Genomic DNA, 20,458 nt, shown 5'->3' on the forward strand with positions numbered 1-20,458 from the left:
GTGCTCCCACACAAGGAGGGGAGCTTCCGGAACCTGACTGAGGGGCCAGCTCTGGTGCCTGTTAGGGCGCCCGCCCGTGTGGCCCATCAGGCCTCTTGTGTGCTTGATTGCCTCTGATTGGCTGCAGCTGAATTCAGCAAAAGCTATTATTTGCCCTTGATGAGCCAATCAGATGGCCTCATTGGCCATTCAGAGCAGGCACCAGAACCTGGGTGGGGGGAGATGGGACACAGCGAGGCGGGGGCAGGGCGAAACAGATGCGGGACCCGAGCCTGGTCTGTGTCCACCACGACCTTCACACAGATCACACCTCCCTTCCCTGACCTATCCTCCCAAACCAGGCTCCTTACCTGCCATTAGGCCTGCCTCCCAGCCTTTGCCCTCACTGTTCCCTCTTCCTGCAAAGCCTTTCCTCGCACATCTGCCTGCCCAAACCCCTCAAGACCTCCTCCGTGAAGTCTTTTTCCATCTCTCCAGGCCAAGGTGAGCTGTATCCTCCAAGCTCCCAGAGCCTGTTTGCTGCCCCTCTCACTCTGCCAGAAAATACAGAAGTCACCAGGATGGTGGTCAAGGAGATTGGGATAGATTGGGGTTCAAACTCTGATCAGCCCCTTCCCACCTCTAGGTCCTTGGACGAGCTAGTTCCCCTCTAAAGCTTTGGTTTCTTCACCTTTAAAAGGGCCTAATAATCGTACCTTCCTGAAGGGGGTGGGGCCTGAATGCAGAGGTTGGGGGATGTGAAGGCAGGCCGGGGTGGGGGACTAGAGGTCCAGTAGCCACCATGGCAGGGCTTTCTTGAGCCTCTGTAGCCTGGCCCAGGGTTTGGCAATGGTGGAGGCAGACAGCATGTCTTAGGTCATGTTCGTGGGAAACAGGCTCTGAGACGCTAGGGTCTGCACACAGAAGGTTTATTTCGGGGAGAGGAGCTGCTCTGAGAAACACTTTAAGGGGATGTGTGGAGCAGGCCTGGGCAGGGAAAGAAGCTGACCACAATGCAGCTGAATGGAGGTCTCAGCGAGCCCTGTGGAGAGCTCTGGAGCTGGGATGGCTCCTTAGAGCTGTCCTAGATTGAGGCCAGGGGTCCTGGCTTTTGTACCCTGCACTACCTGGTCACTGGAGCAGGCTGCTCCTGGGGAGGGGGCATAACCATGCATGGGGTGTCTCCCTTTAGTCGGGGGAGAGTCCCAGATAGGCTCAGCTGTGGGCCGTCAGCATCTGGCAATAGGAGAATAAGCACTGATCCTGAAGGGGGACCTTCAGCAATACCCACAACAGCCTACCTCTTGAGTCACCTGGACCCCGAGCTTCATATAGTAAATTTTGTCCATGTGGGAGCTCACTTGCTCTAGAATTCCGGTTGTTCCCTTTTCCTGGGAAACTTGCAAGAGGAAGAATTGTAGGATGAGTTATGGTCTCCAACACAGAGGCCACAATTGGTATGCATCCTCTCCTTCCTTTACCACCCATCCTAGATTCCCTTAACCCTGACCCAGGCCCTCATCCCTGGTGGGTCGGAGCCCCTGCCGATCTTGCCCTTCTCAGGCCATGGCTTATGCCCTTGTTCATCCTTCATTAAAACTAGACAGGGGAGTACCAAGAAATGCCCCAGTGAGTCACCTGGGTGTCCAACATATTTTTCCCTGTCCCAGCATCTCTTGATAATGAGAATCAATTATTGTTCCATGACTGCTGCTCTCTTGGCCTGAGGAACGTAAAGTGACAGGCCAGTAGCATATTTTTCTCTCTGATGCTTGTGCCCTTCTCACCAACACAATGCTTCTCACTTTGGTAAACAGTGTCCTCTGGGCCCTTCCACGGAACATGGTCATGAGAGGTTTTCTGGCCTTTTGTGGTAGAACTACTCTGGTATGTCCACTTGTCTAAACCTTTGATCCCTTTCTCAACTTTGCTATGGGAGTTCTGGCATTTCAACTTCTCTTAGTGTGGGCCATTGCTTTTTTCAGGTTTCCAACATCTCTTCGGGTCCTTTCTGGGGTGTTAGATCCTGTATCATGAGAAAGTGCTCTCATGTCAATTACCTCTCCCATATCCAACCTCATCTTCTGCTGTCCTTGATCCAGCAACCTCAGGATCCAGTCCTGCTGTTGGCTAGATACTACAGTACCTTCAGGACATAGTCCTTTTTTCTTCCTTAGCAGGCCCAGCGCTTCCTGGGGTTGGTGGGTTGGTTATGTTGTGACTTGATCCTAGTTTTTGGTCTGGTGGGTGGGAAGGAGGGGGGGGTGTTGTTTTGTAACATGGAGGCCTCTTCATCATCTTTAAGCAAGGGGGGTCCTAGCCATTAACAAGGAGGAACAGCCACTTCTGTAGGCTCAGAGAGTTTAGGGCAGGTTTCAAGGTTCTCGAGTGCAGTGACCCAGATGCCCCCACCTCACAACTCAGGGACCCATTCCTTCCCAAGCAGGGTCCTGACCTTGGGTAGCCAACCTGCTGAGATTGAGACTGTAACTCCCTCTAGATCTTTGTCACTCTTCTAATTAAGTCCTGTGCCTGACCCTCAGCTTTTGCTGCCTCTGGCTGCAAGAGATGAGACTCTTTTTATATCCTGCCAAGGGGGCTTCTAACTTTCACACTTCACCTTAAATTCGTGATTAATCACACTCAGCCTTTCATTGTCTCTTTCCAAAGCACTGATAGCCCTCAGCAACAGCCATCCTATTCCATAGTCCTTATAATTACACTTCCCTGAAATTCTCAAAACCTGAAATATTGCACCCATCCACAGGTATCCCATTTCAGTTCACGATGTATGAACGTTTGATCAGTTGTACCTTTATCACAAGCCAGGATTGTCACCGCTCCACCGACCACTGTGGTGAGGCCCTCAGTGCCATTAGGACAGCTCCCACTTAAGAATCGGCTTCCTGGGACCACTCCCAGCACCAGCTGTAGCAAGGTCGGGTCCCTGGAATCAGACTCTGAGATGGAGGTTTGTGTGCAGGTGTTGGTTGGTGGAGTACTCTCAGGGACCACACCTGTGAGGGACAAAGGAAGCAGGATTGGGCAGCAGGAGAAGTTTGGCTGTGATTTAACAGAAGCCATAACAGAGGCCTCAGCCAATTCCACATTGAGCACTGGAGTGGCCTCACCCCTCAGAGTCGTCCCTGATTGAGGCGGACCTTTGTACTCCTCCACTTGACCTGTGTGTCAAGCAGAGCGCGGTTGAGGCAACTCCCTTCTGCTCAGGCCATAGCCTGGGCAGGGACTCAGCTGAGAGCCGTCAGCAGGCAGCATCTTGGCTGCTGGGGGAGTGAGGGCCTCGTCCCGAAGGGAGAGTCTGGGCGGCACACGACAGCATCCACGCTGTGGTGCCTCACACCTCGGATCCTGGTTCTGGTTGTGCCTCTTACCAGCTGAGACCTTGGGCAAGTCCCAAGAGCTCTCTGAGCCCAGTGCCCCTCCTGTAAACGGGGCGTTGCCAGGCCCCCACCTTCTGGGACTTCAGGGATGGGATCTGAGGGTGGCTCAGATCGGTGAGAGCACCAAGACTGCACACGTGTGGCAGGGCCAGGGCCAGTCACCATCCAAGTGGGGGCTCAGGGCTCAGGGACCTCCAACCCCTGGAGCCACCAGGCTCCCCACCTTCTCCCTTGACAAGGAAACCAAGGCCTGGGGCCGCCCAGGTTTGGAGAAATGGGAAATGTGGACTAAGTCTTCACTATTGATAAAACCTCATTAAGTTTGACTGGCTCCTGGCAATGAGTGAGATCAACCCGGCACTTGGTCAGGGGCTCAGGGGTGAAAATAGTGTTTCCTTTGAAGGGACAAGCAGAGCCTGTCTGCTCAGCCTATTCAGTGAGTCAATAAATTAGTGGCACGTGGAGGCAGCCTGGGTTCTGGGGCTGGACTCCAGGATGACGGGTATTATTTGTTCAACAAAGTGACCAGAGAGTAGGTGCCATTAGGCATCTAGTAGAGGGGGATAAACACGATGATGGGGACTAGCACAGGCAGTGTGGCTGTTCATGGCTGGCGGGGGTACTAAGGGCCATCAGGCGATGGACGAGAAGACCTTGCAGAGGCCATGAGCTGGTCACTTCTATTGAGGCCTCTGTAGGCCAGGTGGCTCTGGACCCACCACAAATGACTCCTCACTTGCAGGGGCACCATGCAGGTTGGGAGATGGCTCAGAGGCCGTTCCCACGTCCAGGGCTGGCCCAGGGTCAGAGACCCTGGGTCACGTTAGCCAAGAACACCCATGATGTCAGCTGTGTGGCTGGTGTGTTGGGGCCTGACTGTGGGGGCAGGCGCCTCGGAGTTGTGGCTGAGGGCAGGGAGGAGATGGCAAGCAGAGAGGAAGGGAATGTCTGGGATGGGCATGCGCGTGGCGGGCATGCCTTTTAAAACGATCATCAGCCTTAGTGTTCCAACAGCCTCTTTCACTTTGTAAAAGCCTTTTCTTTTGAAACATAAAAGAAGATTGGAGGCAAGTACAATATTTGGCTGTGGCGGCTGCTAATTTGGCACTGAATGTCACCTCCGCTTTTCTCTTCCCTCATGCCAAGTTCTCCTTCCCTGGCTCTGGGTGGGTGGGCGGGGTGATGGGGGTGCAGGGCGGGCTCCCCGAGCCTCTTAAGATGCAAGATTCATTTCCTTAAACACACATTGTCTCACTCCAATTTCACGTCCGAGCAGTTCTGGCAAGGAATTAGCAGCCCCTGGGAGAAAGCGGGCAGGTTCTATTTACACGGGGTGGGGGCAGGCTGGGGGGATATAGGGGTGGCAGTGCAAGCAGGGGGCTTGGGGCTATTTGAACAGGGAGTCCCCAGAGGACCTGGGTCAGGGCCTGCCTCGCCTGGCCAGACAGCTCTCGACGGGAGCCAGGCCGATCCTCTGTCAGTATGCAGAAATCCTGCCCCATTTGAAATGTCCTGAGTACATGGAGGACGGGGACTATATAATGATTTGGGGGCAAATTGAGGATATCGTGCTTTCAGGTCAGAAAGGACACTTAAGACCATTTGGTCCAACCCCTCACCAAACAGGACTTCCTGAGACCTGGGGGCCAACTTCTGCTGACCCCCTCTGTGAGGGGGGCTCACTCACTAACTGGAGGCCGCCCTTTGCTTTGAGTCAGGCCCCTGGACCTCTCCTCGACTTGGCTCCTCACCTCTGCCTACGGGTCTCCTCCATGGTCCTTGCGAGCTTAGGCGGCTACAGTCCTGTAGCTGTGTGGGAGAAACAGCCCCCTCCGTGGGTGGCCCCCGGGACCCAGCGTTAGGTCCCTCCCCGTCCTGGTCAGTCCTTAGGGCACAGGCTCCCATGCCGCAGGCCTCCCCTGAGCCCGGCCACTTCTTTCTTTAAGGCGTTCAGGCCATTGTGTGTGTGGTGGTGATGGTCTTAAGGAGGAGTCAGGAGGGTGATGCTTCGACCTCCCTCCTCAGTGGCACCCTTCGGACAGCGTGACAGCAGCCTGGGTGATTAGGGAATTCAGGCTCCCTGTCTGGGTTTGTTTGGGGATGTCTTCCAAGGCTGGGGCTGCCCTTTTATGCCCTTTCTGCCCTCCCCCTGCCCATACCCACAGTCACCCCCAGCCCCCACCTGCCCCCACCCCTGGGGAGTCTCGGCACTGGGCTGGGCACCCCATAGATGCGAAGTCAGAGCTGAGCCTGAGGAGTACTGTGGGGAGGTGGCCCGTGCCCCAGCTCTCCTGGGCAGCTGCTCATTCATCACCTTTTAGAGGGGAGACGTGCTAATTTGTCAGCCCATTAGCTGGGCACAAGTAGCATATGGACCCGGTTCCTGTTGCCCTCCTTCTGCCTGCCTCGGACAGCATCATCTGGACTCACTGCACAGCCCAGTTCCGGTTTGTATTGTGGCGTGGGTTTGGGGGCACCATTTTGCCCCAAGGCTGAGCCCGTGGGTGAGGCAGCCGAGGGTTTAGTGGCTCTTGGCTTCTCCAACAAATCTACGTTTGGAGTTAGTGACAAAGCTTCTCTAAGCCATGAGCTGAGAAAGGTCCTGCTTTCAGGAAAACTGGGCTTTATTTTTAGTGTTCAGAGAAAGATAATTTTTTCTCACCCACTATCAGTAAGGAGATCAACTGTTTTCGTGGTGTTTCTGCATCCTCTTGTCTGTGGGTGGGGGTGGGCAGGAAGGACCACCTTGCCTGCTGGTTCCGTCGTCACTCCCCACGCGCACAGGAGGGAATGTGTGCCCTGGAGCTCTCTCTAATGCAGCCTGGCATCGTCGTCAAGAGGGGTCTCTGTGTCTGTGGGGTCAGTGGCTGGCAGGAGGCACCAGCCCAGTATGGCCGGCCTGAGTCTGAATGTGTGACCAGTGCCGGGCTCCAGTCCCTCTGAGACGATGGTAAGATGGGCAGGGTACTGGGTCTGCTCAAGGACATCCTGGGCCTGTCACATGCACATAGATGTTCCTGAGGCCTACTGTGTGCTGCACTTGAGCAGAGGGATACAGGGGACTCGGGGCTGCACTCAGGGAAGGATGCATCCCACCTCATTCATAGCGAGCTTTCCCCCCACACGCATGTGTGCCTGGACACACACCAGGACACGTGTTTGCGCATGCATTGCACACACACAGCAAAACTATCATCCTTCCCATGTGCAGGCTGGTGAACACTTATGTACACACACCCCGCTGTAAACTACACGTGATGCCTCCCAACATACACATATGGACACACACTCAGGCACATACACTGGCATCACCTGGATTTATGGCAGGAGATAAATGTGCACTTTAGCAGCCCTAACCTGCTAGCTCTGTAAACTCAAAGAGCCTGATAGCCAAGTCTTCACAGCGTGTTGGCAGCCCAGCAAAGCATGGGCCCATATAGGAGGGGGTTCCCAGCCAGTTTTGCAGGCCAGCCCTCCAGGGCAGAGTATACCCAGGCCCAGCTGGCAAAGGGGCCTATGCTGGGAATGCCTGTGCCAGGCAGGGGCCGAGAGGCAGGACACCACCTTGGGGCCTTGGCCTGAGGCATCTCCAGTGCTCCCCAGAGGCCCTAGGATGCGGGGAAGAGACAGCGACTCAGAGGGGTCCAGGCCCTGGGGTCAGGTTGGAGGCTAGATTGTGTATATGGCAGGGGTAGTCCTGTAGCCATGAGGAACTGGCTGGTCTGGCATCTTAGCCTGGTTCTGGGTCTGAAGGAGGGGCCTTCCTGCTTGGACCCCTACGAGGCACCGGAAAGAGCAGAGCTGAGCCATGTTCCAGTGGGGGTGTGGTAGGGCAGGGACCATAGCTGCATTCTAGAGAGGCTCAGAGTTCCCCAGGGCTCCATGGTGTCTGGGGCAGGGGAGAGGCCTGGGGCGCGGAGTTCTGGGCAAGCAAGCGGGGAGGCTGCCTACCCTAGTGTACAGGCAAGAAAACCAGAGGGGCTGGGGTATGCTCAAACACCTTCAAGGAACAATGATTGAACAGGGCCGACCCAGGCCTCTTACCCTGACCCTACCCTGCAGGCCACAGGAAGAGGGCCAACTGGAGTCCGTCCGCATGATCCTTCCCCAGTACCTCAGATGACCTGGGCTCAGAGATCCTACTTGGGGGGACCTCTCAGTAGGCCGCCTGTGAGGGATCTCCCAGCAGGTGCAGTGGCATAGGTAGGAGTGGGGTAGGAGGAACATAGTTTTCCTGTTCTCTCCCTGCTAAGGAGGAAGTAGGGCCACCTTACATAATTGGGGCAATTTGTTCTGCTCTTGTCCTCCTGGCATCGTTGCCCTCACTGCCTTCTTGCTCAGGGAGCCCTCGACAGAGCTGGAAGCTCATGCATCACTCCCTCCTGCTGGAGGTTGCTGAGCAGAGGACGCGGGAGCCCAGAGCATCTTTGCCGCTAAGACCTGAGGTGCCTAGGCCTGGGGAAAGTGGGGGGCAGAGGGGACAAGATCATTCCATATGCAGGGACCCAGGCCTTCTGCCCCCAGCCCACTAGATGACTCCACGGGTTCTCAGAGAGTTCACGCCAGCAGACCTTCCCCCAAGACCCTGGTGACGGGTTGGGGTCGGAGCTGCCTCTGCCCTACCACTGGACCTCCCCACCCTCGGCAGCTTTCTTCACAGGCCCTTGTGCCTGGACGATCACCTTTGCTGTTGTTCCCCTGCCAGGTAGGCACTCTCTCGGCCCATGCATTCACAGCCCCCTTCTGGAAAGTCTTCCCTGACCTCCTGAGCACAGAGGAGGTGCCAGTGGCTGGAGCCTGGGACTGCCTGGCCCTGCCCTGCTGCTTACCCCTCCCTTTGGGGCCTCAGTTTACCCATCTGTATCCTGATGGGTACAGGATACCCATCGGCTTGGGCCGATGTCTTTGAGAGATGAGCTCTTCAGGGACATTCAAGGCAGGATGAGGTTTGCAAACACCAGACTCAGCTGACCCCCACTGACTTTCATAGCCCTGGGGGCACGCGGCCCCACAGACATTACTAAGGGGGCAGCCAGAGCCGCTTCCCAGAGGAGGGGGCCTGGGGCAGCATTGGGGCTGAGGAAGGTCACAGGATCCCATGGAATGGAGACAAGCTTCTAAGAGGTGGGCACAGAGGTCTGGAACAAGGTCTGTGTTCAAGCATGTGGTTAGTCTGTGTCACCGAATCCCAGCTCCACCAATTACTGTCTGCCTCAGTTGCCTCGTCTGTGAAATGGGGACGATGACTAGGGCCTATAAGGGTTTGATACTGTGTACGCCTAGCATGGAAGCTCACTTGGGCCCCATTGGTGTTGACAGCTATTCCTGTGGCAGTCATCACCCCAAAGCAACCCCCAAAGCTGGGCAGTGAGGAGGTGGCCCACCTGGAGTGTGAGCCCAGGCACAGTGTTTCTGCCTCCCCTGAGCACAGCACACTGACTTTGAAGTTCATGGCTGTTCAGACCGAGGGCCCTCGCAGTGTTCACTGGCATGGCCAAGCACTGGGTCCTGTTTGCACAGTTCATTTGCATGGCAAACACTGAGCACTGTCACGGTGAAGATAAATGTTGGCTGCTGAGCTTCTTGCATTCATGGAGAGCAAACCGGGAGCTGGGGATGCCAAGGATTGTCCCTCTCTCCCCACAGTGAGGTGAGGGGACACTGAGGTGCAGAGAGGGACCAGGGCTGCCCAGGAGCCCAGCTGGGAGTGGGTGTGGGGATCACTAGCCTCCCAGCTCTAGGAAACCCTGTGTGGTCACCGCCCTGGAGTTTTCCAACTCTCCTATGAGGGCTCAGGAGAGCCTGTGAATGACGGGAGAGAGTGGGTTCCCTCTGGGTGTGTGTCCCCAGCATGTGTGTGTCCTCAGTGCATGCATGTCCCTAATGTGTCCCCAGTGTATCTTCAGCATGTGCAGGACCTCAGTGTCTTCATCCTGTTTGTTTGTTTATTTATGCCTCCAACTTATTCTGCAGAAGATTTAAGGGCACTTACAAGGATACACAAAATTCAAGAAAAGCCTATAAATGGGAAGTAGGAGAAATATAAAAGAAAAACTAGCAAAAGGACTAAGATGGACCTGGGAGATGCCGACAGAGGACGTGAGCAAGATAGCCCAGGCGCGAGTGTGCTCCCTCGTACACTCGCTTGGACACTCACCACCAGCGAGGTTCTGGTCCCCACTGCCTGTCAGCACCTGACACTCGGGCACTGTGACCAGAGGAGGGAGCCCAGCCCTCCTGGGGATGCTGATCCAGAGGCCACTGTCAGTCAGGCCATACCCTTCCCCCAGCAAGCCCCTGAGCCCTCCATGCTGTTAGGAGCTTCTCCAGTGCAACGTCCAACAGGAAGATTTAGGGCCACGACCTTCAAGTAGCCCCAACCATCTGGGGCCAGAAAAATCTCACTGCTTAAAACATTTCAGATGGCTGCAGACCACCTTCTGAGGTTCAGATGGAAACCCACAGAGACTCACCCAGGCCTGGGGCTGCTGGGCATCCAGTGACAGTGGATAGGTCCGTCTGGGCTGTGGTGCTTTTTCTGGACCCTAAGTGTGAAGCATGGACAGGATCTGCAGGCGACTTCCTGGGCACTGGGTATGAATTTGGTGAGGTTGATGCGTGAGCTGCTGTGTGAGGTCAGGCACATGTACCTGGAACTATAGTGAGCACATGGGTAGGGGGTAGGGCCCTGGGATGACCCTGCCCCAAAAGGGGCCCTTGATACCATGGGAGGCTGCAGCCACTCCCAAGCTTACCTCCATCTCTGCCTTTATCCTGCGTACCTGACATGCCAAGATCCAGTGTTTTCACAAGAGCAGCCAACCCGAGGGCCTCTCGTTGTGATTGGCGCTGTCATTATTTGGCAACATCTTCAGCAGCAAATCTCAGCAGCAAAGGGCAGACTTCCAGCCTACGAGGCCTGGAAAGTCAGGCCCTGCAGGACAGTGTGGGGCAGGGCAAGCTCTCAAGGCCTCGGGAGCAGCCCTGGAAGGAGGCCCCATGAGAAGCCAGCAGCACCTTGCATTTGACCTTTCATCTTTGAGGAGCACCCCACAAAGCCTGGCTGAGGCAGCTCAGGGCTGTGTGGGCACTGAGGGTGAAAGCTCGGGCCATGCCACATGGCTGGTAAAGAGCAGGGCAGGGATTCAGACCCACGGCTTTTTAGCCAGTTCTCAGCTGTGAGTGCAGGGGACTCGGGGGTGGGAAGGTCTCCCCTTTGGACAGATTTTGACCTTCCTGGTATTTCAGTTTCCTCATCTGTGAGATAAGAAGGGTGCCCTCCTGGTGTCCTTGTCGCAGCTAAGGGAGGGAGATGGATGAAGAAAAATCTGATGAGGCCCCACCACCCAGGAAACCTCCCTAGGGACTCTTGAGGAAAGGTTGGTTTCTGGCCACTGTGGAGTCCCTGAGAGCCCTGCCCCAGCCCCTGAAGAGGGTTGCCCACCCTGGGCTATCAGTGCTAGGAGGGGTGGAATGGAGGTGATGCGGGCAGAGAAGCCGACTTTGTCCTTTGCTCTCTGGCCTTCGGAACTGTGTCTCAGGCCCAGCCTCAAATCCATATCATGAGGGTGTTTATGGGGGTAAATTTCTGCCAGCTCTGGGCTGAAGGACAGTCATCTTAGATGAGATCTTGATAACAACTGGCTCTGTGAAATGAGTAGGAGCCCTCCTTGGCCCACCAGGGGTCTGCTGGAACCTCTGTCCACCCTGACTCCCAGAGCCCTCACCCCACCCTGCCAGTACTCTTGCTCCTGAGAGTGGAGAGACCGGGCCTTACAGAGCCGAAGACAGAGACTCAGAGGTGAAGGGGTTGAAGAGGCCAGATGACAGGCCAGTGCCCAGGCCCTGGACTCTCTCCTGGGGCTGTCGTGTCAGGGAGAGGGCAGGGTCTGTGTCTGAGACCACGCTGGGCCAGGGCTGCTCAAGGTAGTGACCCAGGTAAAGGGCAGACTGGGCTTGTCTGGGGGGTGGTGGGACTGAGGGACCCTGGAGCCTGGAACTGATGACAGGGGTCTGAGGAGCCCAGTATCACGGGCTCCTCCACTCACTGCCTACAGTCTCCAGCCATTTTCTCCACCTGCCAGAGCCTTGCTTTCTTCAGCTGCAAAGTGAGGGCAGTAATTATACCTGCCTTTTAGGATCGTTATGAGGATGACTCAGTGGGTTATGCGCTGAGCCCTGTCTGACCACCTGGGCCTGGGGGTGCCTGTCATCACCATCCTCGTCTTCTGCCGTTGAGAGGCTGAGGAGTCCTGGGGGAAGGAAGGCAGGGCCACTGAGTGGGGAGGCAGCAGGAGGGAGCCGAGCCAGGGTGGGCGGTGAGGGGGTCCAGACGCAGGCACAAACAATCTGTTTCGCGTAAACATGGACGCCCACACCAGCCGGCGACACCCGGCGACTTCTGCGAGTTGGGAAAGTGCGGGTATGTTTACTCACACTCCCCCGTGCCAGCTGGCATGCTGGGCACAGCTTCCCTCCCAGCTGCCTCAACAGCCGGCGGCTCCCAGATCAGGGAGGGGGAGCAAGCAGGGGCCCCCAGATCTCGCCCGTAGTTTGATTCACTTTGGGCTCACCCCCTCCCCAATCCTGATGCTATCCTGGACCAAATCAAGAGGACAGGGGGCCCTGAGAGTCTCCATGGTAGGTCCACCTGGCTGGGCCATGACACAGTTCCCCCGCTCTCCAGGATTACCTGAGTAGACAAAGGCGTGAAGGCCGGGACTGTCCAGGGACCCACACCTTGAGTGTAGGCAACTGGTATCCCTATAGTGGGGTCCAGGCCCCTGTCCCTCCCCAAAATCTGTCTGCCTTCTCAGAAAGTGCTTCCCACTGGGGTGTACACAGCACCGACACCTCAGTACACCCAGAACTGATGGTGCGCACATTGCAGGTGGGAGCTGTTGCAGGGCTCCTCGTGCCTCATGGGCCCCGGGATGCTGGGGGCTCCACATCTCAGTTTCTCTGCTCTAGGAACGCCTTGCCTGAGCTTGGCAGTGGCAGCTGCAGGAGCTGCATGCACCTTCCCCCATGAGGTCAGGGCAGACTTTTGGCTGGGAAGGAGTCTTCGTGACACTGCACCACCCCACCACCAGGCCTGGGTCAAGCATCTTGGATTCAAGGAGTGTTGGGAACTTGAAGGAAGGGGCTCAGAGAGGGGGCTTCTTAGGTAGGCACTGAGCAGCCCATGCTCGAGCTTTAACTTCTGACCTTGGAGCTGGGTGGTGGGTGATGGAGACCTGACCGTGAAGCATTTGCTTTTGAAGTCACAAGAGTGTGCCCTGTCCCCAGCTCCCATGGACTTGGCCATCTGGCATTGTCACCCCTGTGGGAGGGAGACACCCCTGTCAGATTCCTTTCTCCCCTCCCACCTGTCCCCAGATAGCCCCTTGACCACCAAGGGAGCCAGAACCTGGGGAAGATAGAGTCACAGACTGCAAGCTTCATGTAGGCACACAGCCATGGGAATGCTGTTATTTAATGATGGCAGCCTAGAGTCCAGCTACTGTGCGGGGTGACCGTGGGTGAATCCCTTCTCAGCATCTCTGACAGGTGGGCTTGCATATTTCCTGTGATGGGGAGCTCACTATCTATCCAGACTATGCTCTTAGAGTTTGAGAGCCTCGAGTGTGAGAAAGTTCCTCCAGTTTCCTCTGAGCTGGAATATGCCTCTCTCCCCACAGGCACCATCAGGAACCTCAGAGTACTGCCCTCAGGAACCTTGCCTCTCACTCTCGGAGCTGGGTAGAGGCCAGGACACTCTCACCTAATATATACAAGCCTTAATACTAGAGGCCACGTTCCAATCAGGTCTGGAATAACAGGTGGATAATCAGAATTGCCACGGTTTTAAAGTCAGTGTAGAAATTCAGTTTAGAAATCTGTTTCAGAGGAGCAAACACTGACCATGCCTAGGAGTGGGCCACGCATCAGCGCTCCCTTGTGGTGGGTCATTGCCTTGCCCCAGGGCCAGCATGGGACAGGGCCTTGCAGAGGTGGGGGGTCTGCATGGGGGCAAGTGCAGAGAGGTTGGCACAGACTGGCCCTAGCTCAACTGGGAGGATTTGGTTTATTGTTTTGTACTGAGTTGTGTGTCTTTTGAAAAACAAGAGATTGAGCCTTTTTATGACATGGATTTTACAGTGTAACGAGGCAGCGTAATTTCCCATTCTCAGCAGCAAGTGCACTTTTTACACTAATTGCATAGTTAGACATAATGTACTAATTGCGGTAGTGGATGACAGTCAACTAAACTTTAACTTTAAAAACAGGGAGGCGTTGCTGGGGGTGGCGGTGGGGGCTTTGTGCCCCTGTGAGTTTTTCAAAGGGAATCTGCTGGTGAAAACTCTGGGGGCCCCTTGCCCTTGTCCTACTGTAAGCCTCACACCAGGTGGGCCAGAGAACGGCCACAACCCCTGCCCCAGGGAACCTTCTGCCACACACACAGTCCAGGGCCTGGTGTGTCCCTAGAGCAGCTGGGTCAGGGTTTTCGTGTACCTGCTGTGAGCGGCCCCAAGGGAACTGGGCTGTGGGGCTCAGGTTGGTTGGGTGTGGGGAGCGTCCAGGATGTGCAGCCTGTCCTGGATCTGACCTGAGTGCTCTCAGTGGGAGGGTCTGCAGGTACCTGGCTACTCCATCCACCCTATGGTCTTCAAGGGTGATTATTAGCAGCTATGTCAATACCCTTGATTTTCCCCACGAAGGCAGGAGACAGGGGCAGCAGCCTGGCGGGAGGGCAGGGGCCAGCATTGCCCTGACTGACTGGGGCTCCTGAGCTTGTCACTACCAGTCCCTCCATCCCTCCACCACCCTCTTGGCCCAGCTCAGGATCTCTGGGCCACCATGAGCCCCCTATCCTCCAACCTAAGGCTCCCCTGATCACTGGCACAAGTGTACCCCTTATAGCAGCTGGCCCTTGTCTCCAACCCCAGAGCCTGTGGCCACTCCAGTGCTTGCCCATGCAGGCCAGCCTAGGGAGGCCAGCCCACCATCTCTAGGGACCTGTTGCCATGAGGGCTGGGCAGTTAAAACTCCTACCAGCTGCTCCTTTCAATACCAGGGACCAGACACTGAGACATGGCTAAAGGGGGTTGGAGAAGAGAAAATCCCCCAGGAAGGTCATATGATGGGGTTCAGCTCCCCCCACCCTTCCTGTGCCCTGCTCAGCACCCTGGGCAGGGGAAGGGGGCAGGATGCTGAGGTACCCAGATGAACCCCCAGCTGAGTTTGGGCCTTTGAGGAGACAGGCAGCAGCAGGGCCCAGCCTGCATCAAATCTTTCTCGTTCCATTTTCTTTCTGATTTAATTTTCCAGAGATTAGGGCCCGTTCACCTTCGCTGCAGAGAGGAGCCTCGCACGCATGCCTGTTTTTACTCCCAGGGTTGGGTGGTTGGTTAGTTGATCAGGCTGGTTCTGCTGGTCCTCCCCCTCTTCCCCTCCAGAATGGCCCTCCTGCCTTCCACGGGCCTCAGGCTTTCAGCATCACTCTGGGTCCCCCAGGCCCCTTTCAGGCCCCCCAAATTCCCAGCTAATACCCTGTGCCTCACCTTCAAGTTTGGGGATAAATGCAGGGAACAGAACTGCACAGAGTGTGACCTAAAGCAAACACTTTGGATAAGACAGACTGTTCTTATCTGAGCTCTGCCGTGTAACATATCCTCTCTGGCCTTCAGTGTCCCATCTTCTAAACGGGCGTGATCAGAATGGTCCTTCCTCAGCGGTTGTACATCAGCGAGGTCAAGTTTGTGAAGCACCTGCCCTTGGGTGGCTAGAGCCATCACTTGGCAAACAGGGCTGTATCTGCCGCCTCCACAGTCCCTCTTCCCTCCTTTCCCCTCCTCTCCCTTGCCGTCCTTGCCCTCCTTTCCGTATCCATTTCTCCCACCTTCCTCCTCTCCCTGGGCAGGTTAGGTGCTGGCTTAGGTCCAGGCCCCACTGCTGCTGACCTTCTGGGACTTAGCAAAATGCCTCAACAGTCTGATGGGGGCCTGTCCAGGTCACTGGTTCTGGGGCCTCTTGTCTCCTGTGGTGGCTGTCTCTATGTTCAGGTGCCTCAGACCTTATTCCCCTCCCAGTCAGGACTGTTTGGAGCTGGTGAGGATGAGGCTGGCTCCATCTGCCCCTGCAAGCAATCCAAGCTTCCTGTCCAAGGTAACTGTTCCTCCAAGTGTCCTCCATGCTCACCTCCCCCTTATGTAGGGACACCTATGGAAGCAGGAGGCTAGGCAGAGGGCCTGGGGCCCCTGACGAGGCCTTGGCCCCCACAGGCCCTGGAAATTCCGAGGCCAAAAGGCAGGTTGGCCAGACATGCTGCCTAACAAAAGAATTACTAGAGCTGAGAGAGGGTTGGGGTCGGGGCCAACAATGCGGGGGGTCGGGGGAGGGGGGCGTTGCAGGAAGTGGGTGGGTGGGAGATGAGAGACATGGAAGGACAGGTCTTGATAACTGGTAGGGGGTGTCTTCAAGGGGAGGAGGATGCCCGAGCGAGCACTGGCCATAGGTATACGGTACAGGATGTGGGAGCCAGGAACTCCTGGGAAGAGGAGCTGCAAACAGCCTCCTGAATTATCCCTCAGGGCCTCAGCTGCCGCCGCTCTCCCTGTTCCTCAGCCCCTCTGTCGCTGTGTCTCCTGCCCTCCCCCACGTGTCCACCTGGCTCCAGCCAGCCTGTCCCCTAGTCTGCTGCCCTGTGCCACTATCATTCCCCATCTCCTCGCTCATGGCTGGCATGGAGCTGTCACAACCTGTAGACCTGCTGGCCCCCGTCTCTCTCTTTGGTCCGGCTGCCTGTGCAGAGCCGGGGGCCATGCAGGTTGCGCTGCTGTGGGGGCCGTTGGGTTTTTCCAATTGCCTCTCTGGGCCGAGAACACCAGTGGGCATGCAGTCCTGCTGTGGTTGTTGAGGCCCTGCCCCCAGTGCACCCTGGTCTTCCTGTTGCTTCCGAGCTGACCCCAGGGACCAAGGCTAGAGGCTGTGGTTGAGGGGAGCCAGCCCTGGCTATGCCCTGGAGCTGCCCTGGGCTCTCCTGGGCTTCCTCCTGGACCTGCAGGTGGAAAGCACCTCCCCGGACCACATCAGTGGAGAGATGACCTATCCCCCAGGGTGGGACCATCTGCTGGGCTGTGTCATTTGGATCTCTGGGACATGGGGTTCAGCTCAGGGCCCCACCCCAGGGGACAGGGACAACTGGAGCAGGTCCGGGGGAATGTTGAGCGGGGTGAGGTACCTGGCATGGAAGGATCGAGGGCTGTTGCATCTCAAGGGCTCATTTGGGATTGGGGGACAGGCTTGGCTAGTAGCTCAACCAGCCTCTGCAGTTATGGAATTCTGCCCTCATCTCACCAGAAACTCCTTCTAGCCCATTTCCCTACCCTCACTCTAGGGAGGATTTAGATAAGTGGGGAAAGGCGGAGGGGAAGTAGGCACAGTGTAAGCAAAAGTGCAGCAGTGGGAATCAGCATGGGCTAGGGACGCAGAGGCCTGCATGCAAGTGCCAGGTCAGTGAGCTGGAGAGGCCTCGAATGCTGGCACCAGGGCCCAGCAGAAGGATGTCATGGTGGGTCTTTGGGTAGACCCAGGAAGAAAGCATGGCAGATGCAGCCCCAGGCTCCAAGGGACAGCACACCTGCAGGCAGAAGTGGTGGAGTCAGACCTAGGTCACGCTGGCTCCAGAGCTCTGCTTCTGAACATGGAATTGGGCATGTGCATTGGCTGAGGGTCCACTGCACACAGGCCTGGTGCCTGGGGAGAGATGGAAGGGAGCTGGCCATGGCTGTACGCTATCCATGGTGTCCCTGTGTCTAGGCTCCCCTGTTATCACCACCAAGGCCGAGGCCAAGGTGCTGGGGACAAAGACAGGATAGCTGATGGAGGGGGTGCTGTCCAAGGAGGCCCTGGGTGGGGCTGGAGGGGGGCAGACCCAGGGAGACCAAGGCTGCCTGCCCAGGAATGGGAGCCGATGACTTTGGATCCTAAGTGTGCAGATCTAGCCAGGAGAGAGTGGAGGCAGGGAGGAGACTGTGATTCCTTCTGCAGAATTCTGGTGATCCTAAACAATAGCAGCAGTGACAAAAGTATAGGCTCCTCATGGCATGAATCTTTTGGTCCTTGGTCCGCCTGTGAGGGGAGGACTGCCATTCTCTTCATTTAATAGATCGGACACTGAGGTTCAGAGATGGGGTATTTCTTAGCAGGGTCCCTGCTTCCAAGCCCTTGCATCAATTGTCAGGGTCCTCGGGTGTGACCCTGCCACCTGGAAACCCACTCCCTCTGCGGCCCCTGAGCCCTGGTTCAGTCACCATGCCAGGTTGCAATGGGCATCCTGGACGCAGAGGGGAGGGCCCCCAGGTTCCCTAAGGAGAGTTGTCAGGAGGCTGCATGGTCCAGCCTCCAATACTAGGGCTGCCGCCACTATGGAGAGCCCTGATTGGGGCACCTGGGAATGACCTTGACAGGGGAGTCAGTTATGGGAACTTTATCCCCTGCCCTGAGAAGCCAGGTGGCTGCGCCCCCTGCTGACGCCAGTGGGCCGCGGTGTGCTCAGCCGAGGTTTCAGCCAGTGTGGCTGAGACGAGGCCTCAACACACCCAGGGGCAATGGTCCAAGATTGGGAAAGGGTGTATTTTTAATGTCTTGAAACCTGCGAAGAAGGTGTCAGGGAGGATGGGTGACTGGTTTTTCCACTCACAGTCGTGTGGCCTTGACCTATCCTTTCCTATTTCTGAGCCTCGGTTTCCCCAACAGTGGGCACCAGGCACCAGGCTCCCTGCATTTCTCAGTGATCCCCAGGGTCTGACCCCTCCTTGGCCTCAGCCTCCATCGTTGTCTTCCATCTGGGGGCCTCTGTCCGGAGGCAGGCCCTGAGGGGCCCAAGGAACAGCCTGGCCTGGTGCCCACTTGGGGCCTCCATCCTCCCCGGCCGTGTAGCCAGGCCTGCGACTCGCCCTGTAATCGCTGCTTCTCTGTGGGAAGGAGCGACTTCACCACAAATTATTTTGTTCCAAGAGAAGGACAAAAAGAAAAGAGAAGCTGGGAGGGATGGGGGGCGGTGGGAGGAGGAGATTGCCTGAGCCAGCTTTGAGTGGTGCTTTAACTCTTGGACTGCCAGGGGCTGGGTGGGCAGCAGAGCAAGGACTCTGGAAGCACCCGGTCCCCCACCTCCTCCCCCTGTCAGATGCCAGAGGCCTTTATCTCCCCTCATCTGGCTGTCACTCTACTGACCTTATCTCCCCTGCCTGTCTGTCTCTCATCAGCGGCCTCTCCCACCTCCTTATCTCCTCCTCATCACCTCCTCTTTGTGTCTCTCCACATCCCTCCACTTCTGCACAGCCTGATGGCAAAGTGGTGGCAGCAGCTCAGTTGTGGCAACCAGCCTGTGACCTCTGGTGAAGGAGCCAGCTTGCAGCACGGACTTCCTGGGGTAACCTGGATGGACACATGGACTCATTCAGGCTCAGAGGCACATGCAGGGTGTGCAATGCAAACACACACATATGCACACACACATGCACGTGCACACACCCAAGACCCCAGCCATGAACAAAGACGCCCACAGAAACCTGCTTCTACAATTCCCATACAGCCCCCAGGCTTTATCTAGTGGCCCTAACCCCACCCACCCCAACACTCAGGCTCGTGCACACAGATGGATGTGCGTCGAGCCATAACACACACATTCACACATGCAGATGCAGACTGTCAGATTTACACCCCCAAGTGCATGTGCGCACAGGCCGACCCCACCCCCCCCCAAGGAAGAGGGAGAGGGCAGATTCATTCCCCCCATATGCCTCTTTCTCCCTGGTCCCTGCCCCCATATTCTGTGCCCAGAATGACAGAGGAGCCCCTAGGGGCACCCAGAGCTCCCGCAGTAGTTTCTGCAAATGCCCTGAGGGAGCACCAGCGAAAGGGGGTACGGATTCCTGAGCCTGTGTGGAGAGGTGGCTGTGTGTGTGATGCATGTGTGAGTGTGTGGGTTTATGTACACACGTGGGTGTGAGAGCATCTTCTTGTTGGTATGTGGTATACAATGTGTGTCTATTGGCTCCATCTCCCCTCGACACCCTGCCTCCCATCCAGCCCACCCTCCCCACTCTGCTGCTCTTAGCCACCCTGAGCTGGTCAGGGAGGTGCTGCTTACGGCCCCTGGAGGAGGAAACCTGAGTCCCAGAGAAGGTGGCGACAACCTTGTCCCACCAAACACACATAACCAATGCAAGTTGTAGAGCTCATGGCCTTGCACTTCTTCCAAGTCTATCAGAGCACTGGGCCTAACCCCAGACCTCCCTGTTCTCTCTCAGTGGCCAAAGCCAGGGTTGAGGTGGGGGTGAGGACTGTTCTGTGGTGAGCTATGCAGAGAGGGTATACGGGCACCATGACATGGGGATGTGGGACCACCCTGGCCTCACCCCAGGCTTCTGCTTCTTTCCAGATCTACAAAGACAACAGGAATCTGTTTGAGGTGCAGGAGAATGAGCCTCAGAAGTTGGTGGAGAAGGTGGCGGGGGACATCGAGAGCCTGCTGGACAGGAAGGTGCAGGCCCTGAAGGTAGGTGCGGTTGTTTAGGTTGAGAGAAGACCAGGCAGAGTGGCCTGCACTGTGAGGGCAACGTCCCCACCCACCATGAGCACACAGCCCTCCTGGCCCTCTGAATTCAGGCTGGGCCATCACTGGCAGAAGGTGCCGTGGGGACCGTGGGCAGCTGTGGTAGGAGCGGGATAGTTTCATCTGGAGTAGGCTGCGTGAGTGGTGACCTGGGGCCTCGGGGGCCCTGTGTGGGTATGATGGCAGGCCCCACCTCTCCCTTCTGTTGGGAAGGTGGGCTGCAGGCTGAGGCGGAGGGAGTGTGGAGGGCCCTGAATGCCTTGCAGAGAAGGCTAGGCCACGTGATACTGGGAGCTGGAGCTCCAATTCTGCCCACGATTTCTCCGCCTCCCTCTGGGCCTTAGTCTGCCCATCTATACTGAGTGTGCCTGTGAGCTCCAAGGCACCATGGTCCTGTGACATTACAGGACCTGCTGGTCCACGCTGACCAGGTCTATGAAGCCCACAAACCCCGGTACTCAACCCACCCCAGGGAGAG

At 56.7% G+C, this 20,458-nt stretch overlaps 1 protein-coding gene across 2 annotated transcripts in view; it reads left to right on the top strand.

The window, feature by feature from the left end:
* CACNA2D2 (calcium voltage-gated channel auxiliary subunit alpha2delta 2) overlaps nt 1–20,458 on the top strand; it is a 138,453-nt gene that overhangs the window by 46,937 nt on the left and 71,058 nt on the right. For both annotated transcript variants that reach the window (XM_057555748.1, XM_057555749.1), the window contains exon 3: nt 19,807–19,923. In XM_057555748.1, the coding sequence (XP_057411731.1) occupies nt 19,807–19,923 (117 nt within the window). The remainder of the gene's footprint in view (nt 1–19,806; nt 19,924–20,458) is intronic.

Source organism: Balaenoptera acutorostrata, chromosome 10 (genome assembly GCF_949987535.1).
Source record: "Balaenoptera acutorostrata chromosome 10, mBalAcu1.1, whole genome shotgun sequence".
Lineage (NCBI taxonomy): Eukaryota > Metazoa > Chordata > Mammalia > Artiodactyla > Balaenopteridae > Balaenoptera > Balaenoptera acutorostrata.